This window comes from Rhyacophila brunnea, unplaced genomic scaffold (assembly GCF_057557595.1).
Source record: "Rhyacophila brunnea isolate RB1 unplaced genomic scaffold, BYU_Rbru_1.0 scaffold_9, whole genome shotgun sequence".
Lineage (NCBI taxonomy): Eukaryota > Metazoa > Arthropoda > Insecta > Trichoptera > Rhyacophilidae > Rhyacophila > Rhyacophila brunnea.
Genome location: NW_028233361.1, coordinates 111,670 through 135,896, shown reverse-complemented (window position 1 = coordinate 135,896; position 24,227 = coordinate 111,670). Strand labels below are relative to the sequence as shown.

At 33.5% G+C, this 24,227-nt stretch overlaps 1 protein-coding gene across 1 annotated transcript in view; it reads left to right on the top strand.

Annotated features, from left to right (window-relative positions):
- LOC147063150 (melatonin receptor pdcr-1-like) overlaps positions 1 to 23,568 on the top strand; it is a 56,163-nt gene extending 32,595 nt beyond the window's left edge. Inside the window, exons 3-4 of the mRNA XM_085959534.1 lie at positions 11,305 to 11,567; positions 22,793 to 23,568. Coding sequence (XP_085815660.1) covers positions 11,305 to 11,567; positions 22,793 to 23,386 — 857 coding nt within the window. The 3' untranslated portion in view covers positions 23,387 to 23,568. The remainder of the gene's footprint in view (positions 1 to 11,304; positions 11,568 to 22,792) is intronic.
- The last annotated feature ends 659 nt before the right edge of the window (positions 23,569 to 24,227 follow it).

Below are 24,227 nucleotides of genomic sequence, written 5' to 3'. Positions count from 1 at the left end.
AATGAAACACTCGGTCTTTTCAACAGGGATCCGTTTAGTGCAATAGACGACAGAAACATGGGTTATTGTTTATTAACAACGACAAATTCAATTCTGGAGTTACACACAAAAAGAACAAATAAAATTTTACTAATTAGTGACAAAACAAATTTAATTAGTGAATTACACAGGTAAAAAAAAATTAACAGCATAGGTGACGATTTAAGATTTAAAGGAAGTAATAAGTCAGGTGTTACATAAATCCAATTGATAAAAATACATTCAACTACGGCATAGTCTTATGGGTAATACGTCAGGTATAACATACATCATATTGCAGTAGTGACACAACGAATAGTAAATGAAAATCTTATTAATATAAAAAAAATACACAATAATTTAATCCTATATAATATGACCAATATAGGGCTTTATTTGAGGGTACTGTGCCAAAGATGCCCAGTATGACAACCACTGGTTGAACCTGTAGGGATTTGGCTACACAAAGCTACTTACCAATGCTCAAGTCTGCCCTTTACCAGCGGAAAGAGAGCTTCCTGGTGTTCTGAGAGAATATTTTTTATATTAAAAATTATTATGTTGCATAAATGAACCACATGTGGCAGTGGTATTTACGAATAAAATTATATTAATTCAAAATCAAGGATTGGAAGCCTTTAAAAGCTTGCTAGCCGTCCCGGTATGATTGTATTGGTGATTAAGCCAACCAGGGATAAACGGAACCCTATATCTGTGTATATTTGATGTAATATGGTGCCACAAAACTCGTCAATTATAGAATAATTGCGTTCGGTGAAATACCCTTTTGCGGGTAGGAAGAGAGGCTCCGTTCCTTAGAAATTAGCCCAATATCGTTAATTTATTTATTAAGATTAATTTATCCATGTGCAATAACGAAATGGGCAAAATAAAAAAAGGAAAGCTAAATATGTACATCGAGACACAGACGCGGAAAGAACTGCGCTCTAGATAAATATGCTTCTATCTTGTTTTTGAAGATGGCAGTGTACTTGGTAGATCGATAATTGTGATAATTTCAAACCAGATGAACGCCGCACGATAAAACTTAATACAGTAAATTTTCAATTTAGACAGTAATTAACATATCATAATACTACGGGTTATAATTATACACTAAACTAACCGGATAATCTTAATTTTTAAACACGTAAACGGCAATATAAAAACAATAATGTCGAGAATTAATTTAAAAACAATTACGAGATAGACATCGTAATGTCGATGGCTGGAGATGATAAATCTATCTCGATTAAGCGGGAAACACATAAATAAATCAGGGGTACAACGATTAAAAATTAAAATGATACTATAAGCAATGATATAACTAAATAATGATAATTATAATAATGATAATTTCAATTAGAATTGTTTTAATAATAACAGGGCATGGTTTTAATGTTGACCAACACAATGCAGTGCATTGATTTGAAATAAAACTTGGATGAATTGACGCGAAACAAATCGATCACCGAGAGGTATTAATATACAGCATAAAAAGAAGAAACAACGATAAATAGAGACACAGGGTACTCAGGTTTGTATGGCGGGCTGATGAGTCAGGTCTTCGGGACCTTCGGGTGAAGTGCTGCGGAAACCCGGTGAAGTCCGCAGAACGTCGGGGAAGAAAAAGAGGACTCCTTCGCGTTGCGCAAGCTCATTTAAAGCCTGCCCCGTGCCGCCAGAGTGGAGGGGGTGTTTTGCTGGCAGCCGCTGGTTCCGCTATCCGCCGCTGAGGTAGATACCGGCTGTTTTTATTTTGTCCAGGTATGTCGGCGAGATTTTTAAACTGGCCAAAGGTCGTCTGAGAGGTGTGCTGGGGTGTCGCCCACCTGACCTTTGACACGAACAAAAACGCCAACCTTCAGTTAGTGTTTGTGGCAGAGTATGGTTTAACGACATAACTATAAAAATCTAGACTAATAGTCAATTCTACTTCTCAATAGCCGTGCGACAACCTCACGACAAAGTACAAACAGGATATATAAGTCCCATGGTACTAAACTATGGAAGGAGCAGGAAATAAATGGTCGAAAAAGACCATGAACAGGTAACCAGTAGCGTAATCGTTTAGTAGTAGAAAGTAAATGTATGTTGTTAACCTTTTCTTTTGTAAATGTATTAAAAAATTTTACGTAAAAGTTTCGCTTCAGAAAATTGAGACTGATCGAGTGTAAGTGTAACACTGTGATCACAGGCCTCGAAATGTCACGCCGTGTATTTTGACGCGATCTATTTTTGAATATAGATTGCCGGGTAATCTCCATTAAACTTAGAAAATAAGTTATGGGAGAGATTTTTTACGTAAAATTTGACAAGTACATGCTTGAATAAATTTTATATGAGTAATAGAAATGTATGAAAATTGAAAAAGAAAATTTAACATTTATAAATTTATGTACTGTGTAATTGTGAGTAAAGAATTTCAACACTAATTTTATTGAAATAAGATAGAAGCAAAATATCGTTATAAAAATATTTTAAACGCGTGCCCATGTTTATAGACGCGTAATTATTAATTATAGACTTTAGTAATACTATAACTCGCTAACTATAATGAATATTATAAAAGTAACTATTAGGAAAACTTGAGACTATGGTATAGATGGGTTCCTGCCCATAAACAATGATAAATCTCAATCACATCCTAGGTAACGAAAATAAAGAAGTACCGTATTGTAAAAACACAGAATAACGCGCGACCTTGAACTTTAGAGAAATTCTATCTCGGTCGAATACGCCGCTCAGCTGTATTGCGTAGCGAGATAAAAATAGATAAAAGATTGCATTTAAATTACTATGAAAAAGCTACTATGAAAGATTAAATAAATTGGTAGTTACTCATAATCAACATCTTGTTAAAATCGAACATTTATATACTTACGTGTAAATGTTAAGTATGATATTATAGTATTTTTACGTAATAATATTTGATCGAAAGATAATTATCGAATGAGGAAGTCTCAGAGGGACCAAACAGTTTTATTAAAACTTAGTAAAATTCTATTGGCCTAAAATGGCCGAGAGTGGTGGAAAGGACCAGGACGTGGATGTTACCCTTTCGTTCTGTCGTTTTAAATTTAAAGACTGCCATCCTCTTATCTAGTACACGAATACCTATTCCGATACCTTGTTGGAAAGCTAAAAACTTTCCCCTTCGTTTGAACACGTAAAATTATATAAAATCAACTATTTTGGTTACGTCATCGTAACTGCGCAATTAAGAAACATGTTCTAGAGGGTGTTAAAAACACCCCAATTGAAACCTAATTTTACGAAAATAAAGTAGAGTAAATTCAACCCGACTAAAGTGGAAGTTATCTCTATTAGAAAGTTGTCAGGAACGGGAGATATACGTGAATTTATCTCATAAGAGAAAGAGATAGATCTTCCCTCCTTTACGGACTGTTTCCTATTAAACCTCTATCCAGAGGGTATAAAAGGTGACATTTTTTTCCGTATATTCATTAGTTTTCTACACTATTCACCAGCTATCTTCAACAGAGCAGCAGTCCTCTCTGCAAGTTTGCGAGACATGGTTCTCAGTAGCATTCGTGAAATATACGTACAGTAAGACCCAATCGATGGGCGAACGTAACGCGAATACCACGTATCTGTCGGTAGTGACGTGCGCCGCGGAGTAATTTTCTTTTTCATTACGCATCGTACGAGGTGACGTAATCGGAATAAATTACGTGATCGAATTCGTTTGATAAAAACAAATTAATAAATTCAGTTTATAATAATAAATTTTAGAAATTATTTCGGGATTATAAAATAAATTTTTGAAACTTTATTAAGTAAACAATAATTAAAAAAAAACTAATTTTAGTAAATAAATTTGTCAATATAAATAAACAATTGTGAACAAGTTTGTAAACATAAACAAACCTTTTGTAAACAAGTTTGTAAACACAAATAAATATTTGTAAACAACAATAAAATAAATTATATTCATTTTATAAACCCAATACTATGTGACTAAAGAATAAATTATAATTTTTCTTACGAGAAAATATTTCGTGAAATAAAAATATTCAAAGAACATCTGCGTATACATTCCCTGAGTTAGGTGTGACTTTTTAGAAACTTGTGAAAGGTTTCACAGAGATTCTATAGCGAACAAATAAATAGTTTACTGACACTTTAATGAGATTTAATTGTGAGAACAATGACAGATAACTTTATTGTGAAACCGTGAACTAGAACCTGAATAAATTCGGTACCACACCAACTGAGAGTTTTATTTGGGAATCAAAAGTTGTATTACTATAAGGAAGGTACACACCTCCCCAGTTCATCCTCTGCATCCTTAGTGACAGCCCGGCCACATTTAAGAGCTAGCCGCGAGCCGGGTCATGTCACCTTCCTGGTTCAGAGTTTTCGGCGGCCGTCTCCCTTTGCCTAGGCGCAGAGCATCTTTTCAGTTTGGCGGGTACCTAGCGCCGATGGCTTTGGGATGTCCGTTTTTGAGATTCGATGGCCGCGGCGGGGGAAATTTGATATTTGAAAAATGCCGGCGTACTTATTATTGCCGGCGATTCAAACATTAATTATTGACAATTTTAAGTCGATTGGAGTAATGTCTAGTTCCCGGGATCTGGGAGCGTCAGGTTTCTCGCTGGTACGTGTGTCTTTTTTCCATCGGATGTTTTATTTATTTTTCTTTGCGTAATGCAGCAGGTACCTTGGGCCAGGATCGCATCGACCTTTAAATGTTCCCGATGCGCCGCTTTCTCGAAACAACCGTTAGCCCTGTACCCTGTTTAGCGCAGGGGTAAACAACCGTACGGCGATGGGGATCGCACGTATTGATTTGATAATACTATATATTTTATTATTTTCTATATAATTCTCAGTGTGACATAAATATTATAATACTTAGAGACCGGATTATAATATGCAAGTGCATAGTTGCATACCTATAATATTTAGCCCATTCTCACCGGTTATTGCATATTTTACCATAAAATCTTGTGATGATGCATATTTTCGCTATATTTACAATATTGTGTAGTATACGTTATATCAGGCCAAACCTATTAGCCGCACGGCTCTAGCGCACTTATCAGCCGCACGTCTATTGTTTTGTAGGACAATAATATTATAAGACTAAGTAATAGGGTATCCATTTAAATAAGCCAAACCGAATCGTTTATTACCTTCCAAACTTACGCTGTTTCCGTTTACAACCATTTACTAACTAGTCGAGCGTTCATGGAGGTGTTTGCAAAACGGTATACAGAAATCGCTTCATTTTCCATAATGCTCCATTCAAATAACGGTGTTTTTACATTCACGTCTATTTGAAACAAGTGTTCCTCTTATATAAACAGAAAAATATTTTCCTCTATGGCCACTTTTTGATGTCTATGGGCGCGTTTCTGTCAAATAAACGATAAATTTTCGCATTTTGCCGCTAGATATCGCTAGTAGTCTCTATATATTGAACTCGCTATTACATACCTTCATATTTGTTTTATTTTTCAATTTAATACTACATTATGGCCGGATAATCCGAATGCCGAATAAACGTGATTGAATAAATATATCCGTGGTCAACAGGAGAAGTGGTATATGTCACAAAAGTGTTATTTTGCAGGAGAATTATTTTTAACTTAAAAGTTGAATATCAAATCAGTTATTTATATTTTTAATGGAATTTTTGTTTTATGCATATTATAAAAAAATAATGTTTATGTAATCTGCATATTTTTTTCATTTTTATTAATAATTTGTCTAAAAATGACATACACCTATTCTCCTGAATGAAATTCGAGCACTTACTTCCTAATATTTTCATAATTTGGTATAGACTAGGACTTAAATAAATGTGAAATAGATAGATAGTTTATAAGAAGATAATTATATGTCAATAAAGTTTTAATTTATTCGTGAAGTAACAATGCAATATCTTAAATAAAAACAAACAAATAAGATTATTACATCTTGCAGTTACAGTTTTATATGACTAAAAATAATAAAACTTGAAAAGATATTTTATATTTTACTGTTTTACACATTTAAATTAATATTCATAAGAAATATAAAATTGAACACTATAAAGTACCTACATATCCACTACATAATATCCATCCGTTTTACCTTAATTTTATCGTAAAATTAAATCTTATTATACAAGTGGCTTCTTTTCAAAATTTGGATCGAATATAACTAATTTTTCTAAATACAGTTTCCGTATTCTTAATTGTTTTGAAATAAATCATTCCAAACTCTTTTCTGTATTGAAACCATTTCATTAGCTGAATGCTAACTATTATAATTCGCATTTGAAATATTTTACAGGAGTAGTTTTTGAAACATCCTATTAATGTTATTTATTATTTATATAGACACCATTATACATAATTATTTTCACTATACATCATCATGTCGGAAAAAAATATCAGTAAATACAAATTTAATGTAGAGGTATAATACTGTTAAAAAATGAAACAAACAGGAGCAAATTACCTCCATGTAACTCCATGAATGCCTATCATCACAATCCTAGATGGTTAATTTGAATGTACAAAATAGGCGTTTATAGAAGGCAACATTAAATGCTAACATCAGGGTTGGTAGACACTGCCGGAGATCCAAATAAAAAACCCTTTTAGTTGGATCCAAGTTGGCTTCATCGTTATCTTACTTTTTTGTATCATAAGCAACTTGAGCGGTTTCTTGATGTTATTTAATTCTGCTAAAAAATGAAGATCTTTATTTTTACCTTATTGTATATTAATCATTGCAATAATATACTATTACAAACGTCAATAACATGTCAACGTAATGTAGAATGCATGCTTATTATGATACGTTTTCTGTGTTTAAATATCACTAATTACAGTTATAACTTATGATTTTACCGGAAAAAACATTGACGTCACAATGAAATATGATTGTACATAATTTAATTATAATAGAGTTTTGTTTGACAAAAGTGCATCAGACTGGCATTTTTATGCTTTCTCTATAGGCACTGTCCTTTTTATTTGGGTTTATGTCGCTGATTGAAACAGCACTGCAGTATTAATTCACGCTACAATGAATTGGGAGTAGAGGTATAAGTCACATAACACTGTTTTCTTAACAGTTTTCTCTATATTCCTGTACATATATCATATTAAAATATCGAAAAAGGGTATAAGATTTTTTTTTTCATGACTTGTGTTTATTCTCCTGCATAGAATGATCGAAATTTTAGACATCTGCATACTTAACTAATTTTCGGATTTTTGATGACATATACCACTTCTCCTGCTTGCGACGGATATAATCATTTCAATATTTATTTATAGGAAATCTCTTTAGGTGGAGGGCAAACAAATAAAAGTAAATCGTTATTATAGGTACCTACCTACCTACCATATAATTATTATGCATAAATCGATTCCAGCACAATCATGTGAATTGAGTTGTTAAAAATATAATATTATATTTATTAGATTTTCATGAATCTGCGTCTGATATGTATTTACTAACGAAACTCTTGAATTCGAAAGCGTCGCCGCTTTTACGAAATTTGCGGCATTGTAGATTAGCTTTATTTACGAAAGCAAAGTTTAGTATAAATAAAGCAGTCATGATTGAATAAAATGAAGCACCAATTATAGGATCAATTGTAAAATAGATAATACCATTAGACAATAATCAGAACAATTTACTGAATCATAATAAAAAACGGAAGAAAACATGTACCTATGACAATTATCAACAAACGTGGGCCGTCAGTGTCAATCTGTCAAATATCGACTCTGGCAATTTTTTGCTATCGGTTCACTAAACTTATGGTAGAGGGGCATTCTGTGCTCGGATTAGGCGAGATGCTTATATACAAAATCTCCATGAACGGAATTATACGTTTCGCACGCCATCTGGCGTAAAATCGCATTCGAAAATTTTGGATGAACAGGGTATAAAACACAAACTCACGCGAGACAAGGACGGACGATACCGTTCTGCGTAGCGCTCGCTTATTGCAGCACCTCTCCCACTATGCAATTATATTACGCATGTTATTGTGGACGCGCTCATTGAATCAGTTAAGTTTATTTATTTATGTGTGCAAGGTTTAATGTGTACCATGCCTTCCGAAAAAAAAGTGTCTCTTCATGGATAGCTGACAATCTGCTAACATAGCACTCAAATTACAATACTGCCCAGTTACCTCGGTGGATGTGGAACGGTCCTTTTCCACCTATAAAAAAAATGTTAAATAATTGTTAATTAACGGCCCACATGCTCAGCATAGGTCAAAATGGAAATTTTATGCTATTTTCAGAGCATAACCCTGGACATTGATAATCTATTTATATAATTTTGAAGCCTTATTATCCTTTATATTTATTGTGAACAGTTGGTGACTGCATAAAGTATTTTTATTACATAAAATAGTATTTTTTTAAACCTCTCGCTCTAATGTTTTAGAATATAGTCATATTTCAGTACATCCATGTGCTGTGGTGTTAAGATTTTTTATATTTATTAATTTTTAAAAGCATTCATAAAATCTGTAATACAAAAATAAATATTTGTTTGTTTGTTCGTGTTTTATGCGCTGCTATACCGTTCATACGATTGCGATAAAACTTTGTCAACTTATTGCTTGCACTTGTGCAAAGAGTATAGGCTATATTATCTTATAAATAAAAATGAATGCCTGTCTGTCTATTTGTCTGTCTGTCTGTCCCGTATGCGTTCCTATACCATTCATCCGATTGCCATGAAAACTTCGTCAGTTGTTGTGGTAATACATGCAAATGTTTCTGAATTAGTACAACCATCTGCTTCTTTTTCTTCTTCTTCATTCTATTTTCTTTTATTCGTATGGTCCCTATACCATTCATCCGATTGTGATGAAACCTTCATCAGTTGTTGTGGTAACACCCGCAAAGCTTTCTGAATTAGTACAATCATCTTCTTCTTCTATTCTATCTTTCTAATCGTATGCGTTCCTATACCATTCATCCGATTGCAATGAAATTTTGATCAAGTGTTGTGCTCACGCCCGCAAAGGTTTCTGAATTAGTACAATCATCTTTTTTTTTTTTTTCATATGCGTTCCTATCAGTGGCGAAGGGTGGAGGTAGGCTGTTAAGATCCGCCATAAACAGTGCACATTAAACTTTTTCAGACATAGATATTTGTTTTCGTTGAAATAAGACTACAATTTACAGATAATGTTGGTTAGTTTTTAAAATTCAATTAAACCCTGAGAAACCAAGCCATAATAGATAATAGTCAAAAAATACATGTATATCTATAAAATATCTAAAATTATGCAATTAAATCATACATAACTTTGAATATTTTATAAATAGAATAATATTTTATATATATTATAGTTTGGTTTAGGCAGGGCTTAATGAATTTAAAAAAAATAACCAAGAATATGTGCAATATGTATTTTTAATCCAACAAAAACAAATAACTATGAATGAAAAAGTGTGCACAATTTTGTCGTATTGCCCAAATTAGACTAAAACTATTATGGTTTCGTTTAGGCAGGGTTTAGTTGATTTTTAAAAACTAACTAACACCATCTGTAAATTGTAGTCTTAGTTCAATAAAAACAAATACATATGCCTAAAAAAGTTTAGTGTGCACTATTTATAGCGAATCTTAACAGCCTACCTCCACCCTTCGCCACTGGTTCCTATACCATTCATCCGATTGCAATGAAATGTTGATCAATTGTTGTGCTCACGCCCGCAAAAGTTTCTGAATTGATACAACCATTTTCTTCTTCTTTTTCTTCTTTTCTATCTTCTTCTATTCGTATGCATTCATATACCATTCATCCGATTGCAATGAAATTTTGACCGATTGTTGTGCGCACGCCCGCAAAGGTTTCTGAATTATTACAACCATTTTTTTCTTCTTTTATTCGTATGCGTTTCTATAACATTCATCCGATTGCAATGAAATGTTGATCAAGTGTTGTGCTCACGCTTGCAAAGGTTTCTAAATTGATACAACCATTTTCTTCTTATTTTTCTTCTTTTCTATCTTCTTCTATTCGTATGCGTTCTATACCATTCATCTGATTGCGATGAAATTTTGACCAGTTATTGCGCCTACGCCCGCAAAGGTTTCTGAATTAGTACAACCATATTCTTCTTCTTCTATTCGTATGTGTTCCTATACCATTTATCCGATTGCAATGAAACTTTGGTGAGTTGTCGTGCGCACGCCCGCAAAGATTTCTGAATTAGTACAACCATATTCTTCTTCTTCTATTCGTATGCGTTCCTATACCATTCACCCGATTGCGATGAAACTTTTGTCAATTGTTGTGTGCATACCTGCGAAGGTTTCTAAATTAGTAGGTATTATATAAAATACAAAGTTTTGTGTTTGTTTGTTCTATCCAATTGTGATTTTTTTTACTACATATTATTAACATTAATAACGTTTTCATATTTTGGATTCGATTTTAATTTAGTGTTCTTTTGTTTGACCTTTACTCCTATTAGAATTATTTTCATATTGCCATATTGTATTACACAGATATTTTATTATTAAAAAAATGATTACCTCTTATTATTTTTTAAATATCTAAGATAAATATAACCACGAAGCGACCCTGTGCAAAGCCGGGTACTTCAGCTAGTCATTAATAAAATTTATGTCGACATTATCATAGTGAAATATTTAAAAAAATATATTGATAATCTCTATGATCCCAAATTTGACAAGAATTATGCATTATACTATTCAAAAAATGGGCAAGATTTACACATTTAAAGATAATTCTAAAGATATTGATTATAAGCTATGTCTTTGATTATTCAAATGTGATAAATATTATACGAACAATGTTTGCTTTATAATAATTATTGACCTAAGAATAAGGTAGTATTTTTTTGAAATACGCCATTTCTATTGGCATTCCCCAGTGGTTAAGCTACAACATACGGCCGTAGCACATAAATTGACAAACGATAAATGAAGTAGGGAGTAAGATCATGTTAACACGCGTGTTTGAACATGTACCTAACCGAAAAAAAAAATATTTTTTTATAAACGTCCAAACCAAAAACCAAGTCCCGTGCAGATTAGTTTCGGGACAAGGAAGTGTTGCACTAAAATCTTTGCATTCTGATACGTTTGTAGCGTGATGGAAGGTAGCCGTGCACAAAATTGCGGCTGCATATACATGACGGGTGGAGAAAGGGCTTTAAAGGGGTTCCGAGGGTGTTCCATGGAGAAACCTAAATAGTTGAAATGCAGAACAGTGAAGACTTGGCAGCTTGTATACTAAAAAATATTGTTTACGTTCAGTTCTAGGTCTTGGAAACGAAGTGATTAACTACTACCTCCTGTCGCTGGCGTCGGCTGATTTCCTGTGCGGTGCCCTGGTAGTGCCGTTGTCAGCGTATCCAGCTCTTACCGGAAGATGGCCTTATGGAGATATCCTTTGTCGTATGGTCGGTTACCTGGAGGTCACATTATGGGCCGTGTCGGTCTACACGTTCATGTGGATTTCAGTGGATCGGTATTTGGCAGTAAGAAAACCCCTACGATATGAAACGGTAGGTGTGAGTGTAAGTTAACTATTGAAATACCTTCTTCTACTATTAATGTTTAGATTAGTCGTTGGCTATGAGGTTTTTGTAGCGGTATTCAGACCTTCGTTCACTTTGAGCGTGTCATCCATATTTTTATTTGATGTTTTGGATCTAGCCGATAGCCCATTAGAGCACTAGTTGCGCACGGAATGTGATTTACGTAGTAATCACTCAAACTATATAAACCGTTACAAAAACCACATTAATCATCGTTGTATTATACTTGGATGAGACGAAAATTATAATAACTAATGAATTTAGCCATAAGAAAATAAAGAAGCAAACTGCATAACCCATTATACATTTCTTTTGCATATAGTGACCAACCACCCTTGGATAAAATACCATCATAATATAATTAGTAATTTATAAGTTTTATAACGTTTTAAATAACCATCTACAATCTAATTAGTAACGTTTGCGTTCAAATCTTAATTAATTAATTAAATTCACATATTATTTTATAAATCCAATACGAGCATCTGGATCCAAGTCATTCATTATGGGGATCCTTCTTCATCACCATCCCACGGACATAATATATTCAATGGACATTCAATGACAAAGATTTTACAAGTGGTAGGTATGTAGTCATCGTGACAGTATGGGAAGTCACCTACCTACTTACCTACCAACTTTTGTTTAATTTTGGTCAGTGGTAGAAAATTATTGTGATCTAACCTAATAATTAATTGAGATATCAATATCATTTAATCTAATAATATTAAATAAACAATATTAAAATGTTGACAACCGCTAGTGGGTAGGTACTATATTATACAAAAACAATACGTTCGTCTTTTGAATCAATGTAGTGGGCCTCGGGTTTCCCAAACTTTCGCTGCGATGGAAAATCCTGAAATTTTAATGAAACGCTTTGCTTATTTCGTAGGTTAGGTAAATAAAACATAATTAATCAATATATTTAAAAAAAATGAAAAAAAAACAATAATTATTTATTTTGTAATTATTTTTAAAACATTACACAACAATATACCTCAGTGAATAACGTTCTTAATGACTTTAACGAGTTCTTGAATTGCAAATTCTCTTATATCAGGGAACACATAATAATTATTGGGAACTGAAATATCTAACGGGTGTGGAGTAACAGGCAACCAATATTGAGTATGAAAGAATACGGGATAAACTTAAACACGTGTCAAGAATACGTCATTCTAAGCTTGTCCGTCGTTCTGACAACTACTCTCGGTTTATGCATTGACGCTCATTCAATATTGGTGCATTCGAAGGATGCAACAGACACGATTTCTCATCTATAATGTGTGTTTTATTTTTGTAGGACTTTCACAAATTCAAAACCATGCTTAAAAATGTAGTGTAAAGCCTATCTGAATTCTATTTATTAATCTGTTCTGTGAGTATAATATTAAAAAGTTGAATTCTTATTTGTATAGTGTGGCGTCGAGCCTGTTCCTGGACTTTGACTTCATTGCAGTATAATAAGAAAATCCTGCTTCGCATAAATAATACATAAGTTGTAGAAGACGGAAGTAAAACAATAATAGCTTGTTATGACATACACGGGTACACTTCTGATAAATTCGCGGAATACCCATTCACGTTCTGCGGAATATAATTTGGGAAACCCTGAGTGAGTAAACCACTGGTAAACTTCGTCATTATTATGTCAACATAACCAATACTTACCCACATTATCACCTTAAAATGTCACAATACTGATGTAGAGTGTTCTACAAATAAGATTTGATTGGTGAAACATAATAATAATGTTATATGCTTTTTCGAGAATTTATATGACGTTTTATTGGCAGTTTGAATGTCACGACTGACATCTTCGATTATAAGCCAAAGCTTTACGATAGGTGATATGCGAATGCATTGTGTTTAGCATGCCAGCGACATGGTACACATTTCGTCTCATCAACGCGTAATACAACAATGAATTTAGTGTTGTCGTATTTATATTTTTGTTAGGAGAGTAAAAGTTCCATACGAAGTATCGATATACCTAAATGTCGCAGTCGATTTAGGATTTATTAGGTACTTAAAATACCCTAACCTAGTAGAGATTGATACCTTTCTTTCGTTATGATACCGGTATCGACCTTTTTTTGTTAATATCATATTATCGTAAACCCCCAGGTTTTTAACAGGTTAGGAGACCCCCTTTGGGCGGTGGGCGGCCGAAGCTATAAATGTCGCACCCACGATTCTCTTATAAAATAAATGACGTTGTCAAGTTTGTCTTCGTCAGTTTTAATTTGGGCTTGTTGAACCTCATAGACTACCCACGTGAATAATTGAGAAATATGTACGAATGTAAATATAAATCCTTTGTCATGTAATTATGTAAATTATATCTACGAATTACTAGAAGAATGAGATAAAAAGGTTGGTCACGTGAGATAAATATTAATAATCGCGACTCGAAAGAAATAATGTTAGTTTTAAATCATATATATTAAGATATTGTCCGTAAGGATATCTATTGTGTTTAGTTAGATTCAAATATTTCAAAACAATACCTATCGCCCGGCAGATGCCTAATATTGTTTCTTTCGAACACGATTCTCAGAATTACTGTAGTTCACAACTACCTGGCTGGGATGTGAGCCGAGTGACCTTAGGACGTAATGCTCAATTCGTACTTACAGTAAAATTGGTAAGTAGCCGAAATCCATCTGGTCAACTATTAAATATCCGTAACATTTAATACGACATATTATTTTCCTTTACTTTCGTTGATTCTGTACATGTCTTAATTTAGTAAAACCGATTATCGAATTGAAACGTCAGTGTCAATGAATTATGAATTAACTTTTCTTATTCGGATTGAATATGAATTATATTATATGAATTAACTTTTCTTATTCGGATCTGATGAAACATGGGAGGCCATACAAACAAGAGCCGATCTTAGAAATAAGGGACTTAATTCAACTATACAACATGCAAGGTACTCTGAACAAAACAGAGTTGTTCAGCGACTCTGTCGGTGGGACAAACATCTTTTTCTAAGAAATAAGTGTGAAGACATCAAAACCCATGCTGTCAGAGTAGAAACTCGCGATCTTTTCCAAAAAGTGAAAGAAATCACAGAAGATTTCAAGAAAATGAGCTGGGCCATCGAGAAAGAGGACGGCACACTACTTATGGAGTTGGATAGGGTCACGGCAAGGTGGAAAACATATTGTGAAGCCTTATACAAAGATACAGAAGAGGTTGATGAGGTGGTTGACGTACGTATCGATGAGCAAGAACCTGGAATACTTTTTAGTGAAGTGATAGAGGTGATAAAGAGACTAAAAACCCACAAGTCACCAGGTGGCGATGGCATATCTGCAGAAGCCTTAAAAAGGTCAATGATGACGGAAAAAGAATCATACATCAATTATGCAACATGATCTGGAAAAGTAGTGTATGGCCCAAGGACTGGACAAAGTCAATTTTGACCCCCTGCACAAAAAAGGTTCCTCACGTAAATGTAAAAACTATCGAACAATCTCACTTATTCCACATGCAATCAAGATCTTATTACATATAATCAGCAGACGTCTGAAGCATTTCATCGACCGACAAATACCCAAGGAACAAGCAGGTTTTGTTATGGGCAAGGGAACTCGAGAGCAAATTCTAAACATCAGACAACAAATTGAAAAAGGCAGAGAGTTTAATACCCCTATGATGTTATGCTTTATTGACTATCAGAAGGCATTCGACTGCGTAAGTGTATGTGGAAAAAACTTCTGGAAATGGGAGTTCCATCACACCTTACCTGTCTCATCAAAAACTAATATAACAATAGCCACACAAAGGTAAGAGTAAATAGTGCGTTTTCTGAGAGTTTCCGAACTGAGAAGGGAGTTCGTCAGGGATGTGTTTTATCTCCCCAGTTATTCAATATATATGGAGGGCATATGCGAAGAGCTCTAGATCATTGGCAAGATGGAATAACAATTGGTGGCCAGAAAATAAACAACTTAAGATTCGCAGATGATACCACACTAATCGCTGCTGATGAAAGAGAACTCACAGAGCTGTTACACCGGGTAGAGGGAGAGAGTCGCAAATACGGCCTCCTTATTAATAGGAATAAGACCAAGTTAATGGTTGTTGATCGGACCAACCTTCTACCAACACCAAGTACACTCCAAAACCTCGAAAAATTCGACGAGTTTGTATATCTTGGATCGACCATCAGTGGAAAGGGCGGATGCGAAGCGGAAATAAAAAGGCGCACACAGATTGCAAAAAATGCGATGACACGCCTTACCACTATATGGAAGGATCGGGGAATTTCGATTGCCACAAAAATGATACTTGTGCAAACATTAGTGTTCTCGATATTTCTATACGGAGTCGAGTCGTGGACCCTGAAGGCAAGATAACGGAAGGCAATTGATGCCTTTGAGATGTAGTGTTGGCGCCGAATGCTTCGCATTTCTTGGACGGAGCACAGGACGAACCAGTCAATCATCCAGAGACTGAAGATAAAGGAACGGCTCTCGACGATATGTCTGAGAAGAATTCTGCAGTTTTTTGGACATATTGTCAGGCGCGGACCGGACAACCTGGAGACACTGGTAGTTTTGGGTAGCCTCCAGAAAAGACGAAGCAGAGGAAGAGCGTCTGCGTGATGGAGCGACCAAGTGAAAGAGCTGACTGGGGGCACCATCCATTCTGCCCTGAGAGAAGCGGAAGATCGAGAAGGATGGAAAGTCTTGGTCGCTCAAAGGATGGCGAAATATAAATATGGTCACGATCCTCAGCCATGAGTGCACGACCAAGAAGAAGAAGATTTGGATTTAGATATTTATGTAATATTAAACCAATAGATAGGTAGTTGAAATATGTATTTAGTTACCTACACACCAACATGGTAATATTAGTTTTAATCATTCTATATAATTATTCACATCATGGCATATTTGTAATTATATTGTAAATGACACCATCTGACATTTCAACGGTAAGTGTTACCGTATCGGGAAAAACATGGGTCAAAAAATAACTTATGTTATTCACTAATTGCGGAGACATTTAATCATTTTAATAAAATATTAATTGTGTATTTATAGTTATTGAATTTATTTAGTATATTTTTCATATTTTTGTCATCGTTTAACAATTACAAAATAATTTACCTAAATTATGAAAAAGAGAATTTTTATATACTTATGGTATTATTTTCAAAAAAAAAAAACAGAACGAAGCTATTGCAGATCTGGTGGACCATAGACAACTCGATCATAACAATGAAAGGCTTTCTGGATAGTGTTTTGTTGTAAATAAATTTTAGTTATGACAGACGATTGTGCATAGGGCTCTTAGTAGGTAAAGGCTGAGGGTCCCGCCGCAGGCGAGAATGACAAAGGGGTGAGCGTTGAAGGGTAGATTGAGAGAGATAGCGATAAATTCGGGAAAGAGGGACATAGCCGCAATACGGTAGATGTCCGATATTGGGCAAGTCAGTAAGACGAGGTCGTTGGTTGGAGGTGGACAGAGCGTCTCACTGTGTACCAACACCGCGAATTATAATTTTTCAGTTTTACCTACTTTTCAAAGATTTTTTGTATCAATACGAATTGACTCGGATAGTCTATCTTCTATAAAAGTTCTACGCCGTAGCATCTGTGTGTGTTTATCTACATATAAAACTTTTCACGATTAAGAGACGCGAATCATCAGATTAGTTATTTTTTTTCGGCTATACAAGGCGCCCAAACTAATTGTCTAAATAATTTAAAAACGCTATCTGCGGGTTGTTTACTAGACTGACTCCATAAAAATAAATATGTGTGCGAATTCCTGCAAATAAAAATAAATAAACTTGTGTATAAACTGTCATGTTACATTTCACGTGACATGTCTACATTTTAAATGCAGACTTAAATAAATAATGTTAATTAATTAACAACATAAATTTGGCACAACCTTGTTAACAGTATGTGTCAACCCTGTTTTTTATAACAGTAAACCGTTAAAAAATTGACCAATGAGGATTCTTCCCGCTTTTGGAAGCTGACGCAATGATCTGTCACAATGGAGGGGGAAATAATAAAAAACTTATTTCCGCCCGCAAAATATCTTCACTCCGGGATTAGAATCAATACAGTACAGACGTGAATCGGTCAACGCATAGTAAAAGTTTCAACGCAACAATGACGCTTCCCTCTTTCGGACGGGAAGGTGAACGACAATGCGGCCGAACGGGAATTGCAGCCATCATTTAAAAAATATAAAAGCTACGTAATCATAACCATTTAAAAAAATAATCTATGTCCCGTACCAAACGAATACATCTCAAATTTGTATTTAATTTCTATTTGTTTTATGTATCAATTTTAAATTTCAATGTAGTACGCTTGTCGTACGAAATTGATTGTGTGTAATTAAATAACTCTTTTAACAAATTACGCTGTGTTCTTATTTTTATATTGTTATATTTAATTTTGTAAAATACACATGTTCAAGGCGCCCAAAAATTATAATTTCATATTTCAAACGAAATTGCTAATGACATTTTATTCGAGGTAGATAATGAAATGAAACATTCTTTGCAGAAGGTTAAGTTGGCAGAAAGCCGAAGCTATATACTTTGAGATTAATTAGTACTTTATTTCATGTTTTATCGATTGAATTAGTTGGCACTTCATGTTTAACTATTGTTAATTACAATTCTTAAACTCTTTTCTATTATCATTCTAATCATTCTAACTTTATACAACCAATGTTTTTATATAGCAAGACTTAATTAATGTTCCGCAAACTTTTGGTGAAATACCTACCGAGCGTTCATAGTGTTTATTAATTAATTTAATAAATAAATAATTTTATAATCGTTTAGTGAACAACCTTTAATCTTCAATGTGTATATAGTTATAAACTATAAAACTTAATTGTGTTCATTGTATTGTAAAATTGTTTTTGTGTCTGTAAAATTTAATGTGAACAATAACCATTAAAATCTTTTGACCATTGCGTCTATTAATTGGTGCGTTCGTCATTTTATCATCCTGTCATCCTGATTTGTCGTGTCAACACACTTACCAACTGTCACCATCACACATATTATATGGACTCAACTGTCAACAGTGACCGCAGACTGACGTGATCTACCAACTTAACCCTTCAAATGACCCGCTCTTGAAAACCTACACTTACTGAGCTAGACCGAAGAGTTGAAGGGGGCTGTGTATTTTTCACGGTACGACCGCCGACACGCGTACCATCAGTGTCTCAACATTAGGTTATAGTGAAGAGCGAGCGCGGTGGCTGCTGCGTCCTGACCGACGTGTCTGCCACTTTACCCGCCCTTTCCCGGGGTGTCAGTATCATAATATGATGAGACGTCCCTCAGTATTAATTGTAGCGTTTTAACCCCCGGGAAACGGTAATGAACTCATTATACCTTTTTTAAGCTTCAGTTAATATAGTTTTTTTCATTCGCCAGCTTTTAACACAGGTATTGCCTTTGTATGAAAGTATTTCTAATTTAGAATATTTTTAAGAAGGTGATAGGTACACCCCTAGGGCGTTGGTCTTTACTAACGTCCACCATGGAACAATTGCAAGACCTAAACATGTAACCTCATCGAATAGCCACTTGGGTAAACGAACCGTATTCTCAAATTCCTTAATTGGTTGAAATGATTATTTTCAGGAAAGCCCTAGTACCTAAGGAGTATGTCTATGTGTATAACGTCATACATTACATTTTAGAGGAGATAGTCATAGATATAAGTTGTATGTATTAAAGATAATATTGGGAATAATTAGCACATGACGCATTTTAGTTAGATTCAAAAATAAGCGGTTGCAAGTTGCGGAGTGCGGACAGTCGTCACCAGTCGACCATCGGGAGCAGTCCGGAACTCTCCTCAAAAACGTAAACCACTACTCCACGTGGCGGCCGTTTTCGTTTCATATAATTGACTGTGTTCAATAAAACCCAAGTAATTCAACAGAAATAATTATGGGATAATTAAAAACAAATCTTTAATAATAATTCGGTAGCGCCTAATTATAATTATTCTGACTCTCTCCGATCCCAATAAGCCTTTTTTTACTATGTTTTATGGTCTGTACGCCCGTGTAATTAACCAACAAGGAACAATACAGAAATACGCTAATGCACAAAAATCGCCTCTTTTATTTTACTACCTATTGTCGTACTGTGTTATCCACTTCAAGTCTAAGAACAATCTTAATTATAATTTCTATTTTTTAACTTTAAAAGTCTTTAACAACCCCACAACTGAGCTAGGCTATTAATGGTGGTGTGTTAAAGGTTAGCACAAACTATTGAAATTTATTTAAAAAAAAAATTATACTATCTTTATTCGTATGTTTTTTTTATTTGTTACATATCTAAAATATAATGTAAAAATAAAAAAAATGTCTCATTTCCAAACTATTTTAGCGACAATGTCTGCGCGGCAATGTCTGGGCGGTAATGTCCGGGCGGTTTAGTCAAAAGAAACTGTTATTACTCGTACAACCTCTATTATGTATAGTCATTTACTTAGTTTTATATTAACGGCCCACATGCTCAGCATGGGTCAAAATGGAAATTTTATGCTATTTTCAGAGCATAACCCTGGACATTGATAATCTATTTATATAATTTTGAAGCCTTATTATCCTTTATATTTATTGTGAACAGTTGGTGACTGCATAAAGTATTTTTATTGCATAAAGTATTTTTATTACATAAAATAGTATTTTTTTAAACCTCTCGCTCTAATGTTTTAGAATATAGTCATATTTCAGTACATCCATGTGCAGTAGTGTTAAGATTTTTTATATTTATTAATTTTTAAACGCATTTACAAAATCATTAGTAAAATTAATGTTGTGACAGTGACATATTTACGATAAAAAATTATATTTTATAATCTTTTTGATCCCAAATTTGACAAGAATTAGGTATGTTATTATTAAAAAAAATGGGCACGATTAACACATTTGAAAATAATTCTAGAGGTATTGATTATAAGCTATGTTTTTGACCATTCAAATGTGATAAACATACTACGAATAATGATTGTTTTATAATAAGTATTGACCTAAGAATAAGGTAGTATTTTTTTTAATAAACCATTTCTATTGACATTTTCCAGTGGTTAAGCTACAACATACGGCCGTAGCCATAAATTGACAAACGACAAATGAAGTAGGGAGTAAGATCATGGTAACGCGCGTGTTTGAACATGTACCGTTTTAAAAAAAATACCTAACCGAAAAAAATATTTTTGACCTACGCTGAGCATGTGGCCCGTTTCTATTTTAACCGACAAACCGTTGAAATTAAAACACCCATAAAATGATTAAATTTGACAGTTTACTTCAAAATGAACAACGAAGTAATATTTAAAAAAAATTCATCGTTTATAGATAATACAAGCGTGGTATTTTTACTCTCCTATTTAGACATTGGCGGTCTTATGAGTATGTATGTATAAATAATATCCACCTAGAATGCAGTAAAAATTAACACCATGACTTTCTTATAGCAATGAAGAAGAATAAGTACCTACCCGCCCCCTTTTCTTTAGATTGAGCTTTTAGTTTATGATCTACTTTAAGAAAAAAATGTTATATTTTTGTTGAAAACGAGACCGCCAATTTGATAGATATTTTGATTTTTAATTGTTTCATAATATAATGCCTCTAAAAAAATTATATAATACTATATAATTTTCGTACATGATATTAATATTGTAATTTAAAAATGATTTTCATTACAATATTCTTTTGTTTTCTTCTCTTACAATATTTATACATGTTTATACAATATTAATAAGTAATGGTTTATTTAAAGAAGCTATTATGAAATAATGATACTTTTCAATGTAGTGGTAGTATTAGATTTATAGTATAAATAATTTACATTACAATTACATAATATCTTACCCAATGTAGCCAGCGAGAAATTTAAATCTTTAGTAGTAGGTACGTATTGTTATGATTAATGGGCCATGAAAATATATTTAGTAAAAATTACGAATGTTGGCAATTAGTTACGGGTACCAACTCCAAATGTAAAATAATTCCATGTAGATAGGTGTATAAACAATTGATATGAATAGGTTTTATTGTAGGGACATTGCAAGAGTAATATCTTATTTAAAATCGCCGCTCGAAATCACCATATTATTAATATAAAGTATCCGCACATTCATATTAACAAAAATATGTGGGTATTTATTCATTGATTTTACTCATAATTTTAATTTAAAGTGATTTTTGAGTTTAAAGTTTTTCACATCTCATGTATTATTGGATTTATTTTGATTTCAATAGATACAAATAGGTCAATAGATACAAAACCGTAGTTTAAAAATATATAACATATGAATAATATTAATACTATCTACCGAGGGTATTTGATGGAATTTGAATTAAAAATGTAATGGATTTAAGATTTGTACTATTCCATTTGAGTCGTTTTTTGCGACCCGTGTACGGAATATTACAAAACTTAAATCCATTGGAATATGAATAATAATATTATGATGTACTTACTTATTTATCGATTTAAAAATGTATAAAAAATATTCATAATACGTAAGTGTTCGTTTCCACTTGAAAGTTTATAAATCTTATATAATGATGAAAAATACATAAAAAAGACTAATCATCCATAATATATTACTTCAATATTTAGTAATATATTAATTTTATCTACAATATTGAATATGAATTACTTCCTTCAGTGTACTGTCTTCAACTTGTATAATGTTCAACATAATATTATATTTAGACATGTCTTCCGACATAAATTCAAATATAGAGTATTCGGAAATGAATATTCATATCTTTTGGTCTAAATATTGAATTTGCACGTGAATAAAATTCACATTTACGGACAGCAAAGCAAGTTAAATTACGACTATATAAATGGATTCATTTAACAGGGGTTATATTGAAACAGGCATTTTTTAATTGAAAATATAATATTGGCCTTATGTTGTTATAGTATCTGCTATTTATTTAATGTGGGATTCGTTGATAAACTACTTATCTACAGTTATAGGTATGTCATACAAAGTTAGATATATTATATCTTCAATGTTAGACTAAATTGTATTATATCGTGAGGCCAATGTAAATGAAACAAAGGACGTGGTCGCGTGATCACACGACAGGGCGCGTGCTGAGTGTATATTATAAACATGTCTTTGATTTTTAAAAGCGCGAATGAACAATTGCAGGTGCAGACACGCACGCGCTGCCAGTGCTGGATGGTGTTCACGTGGGTGTCAGCCTCCATGCTATGCTGCCCACCCCTGCTGGGCTTCACAGAGCCACTCTTCGACAATGACTCCTTCATCTGCATGCTGGACTGGGGTAACATGGCCGCGTACACTGTCACCTTGGCTATATTAGTCCTGGGACCCAGTGTCATATCGATTGTGTACAATTACCTGTACATATTTTCAATGATGCGACTGATTAGAAGTGGAGTACCTATTCATGATAAGGAGTACGCTACAGCGCTAGCGGAAAATCTTGCTAACCCGAGTCACATTACTAGCTTTGCGCTTGTAGCGTCGTTTTGGCTGAGCTGGGCTCCGTACGCGGGTGTCAGATTGTATGAATACTTCCTGGGATATGAGCTACAAGCTCCGCTATTGCACTTTGGAGTCGTTTGGATAGGAATAATGAATTCGCTATGGAAGCTGTTTATCTTATTGGCGCTGAGTCCACAATTTCGGCTGGCTTTGAGGCTTCTCTGTTTGACATTTTGCTGCAGGAATAAGGCTCGTCTCCAGGCCGAATTGGCGGGTCTTGACGCTGATGATTGACTTGACGCGCCGAACGTTTGCAAACGTTTTAAAGGGTTTCCGAGAAAAGTTACGAATATGTTTTATATTCAAAGCAAATTATGTTTTTCATCAAATAAACAAATTTGAAGTGATCCAATATTCAACAAGTTCATCAATGATTGCAGAAATTAATTATCAAGACAGAAAACACAATTTAAAGACATTTTGTACATCACTTATCATGTTATTGTTTATTATTGATCATCAATAAACAGATTTTTTTGATTTTTTAAAAAGTAAGATAAAAAATTATATTAATTGATACTTAATATAATATTTATCGATCATGTAATATAATTGTCTACTATCAGTTAATATATGTAAAACTCATTTTATGACATTGTCATATGTTTTAGAATATTTATTGTGATTTAACGCATTTGATATATCGTAATGATATAATTCAAGAGAAAGTCTGAAACTATGTATTTGATAAGTACGATATGATAATTTTCATGATTTGTTGATAATGATTCAGCTAATGATGCACTTAGTAAGTTTTACCTCTAAGTTGAAGAATTGTTATGTTACCTAATTTGTTTGCTAACTGAAACGTACACATTCTTGTTTTTTTTTTAAATTTACAATGGAATTATTCTTGAAATCATTCTGTCATGACTATCTCAAACATTTCGCACAAAGACGGTTGTATAATTTTTGACTGCTGTCCCGAAGACCGGTTTTTTGGTTGTTTTTTTTCCACAAATTTATTACTCAGTATTCAAAGCACCTTATTTTTTCAATCATTATTTTGTAGACACGTTTTTATTGATATCAATTGTATTAATTTCTATAAGTATTAGTGTGATTTTTTACAAAG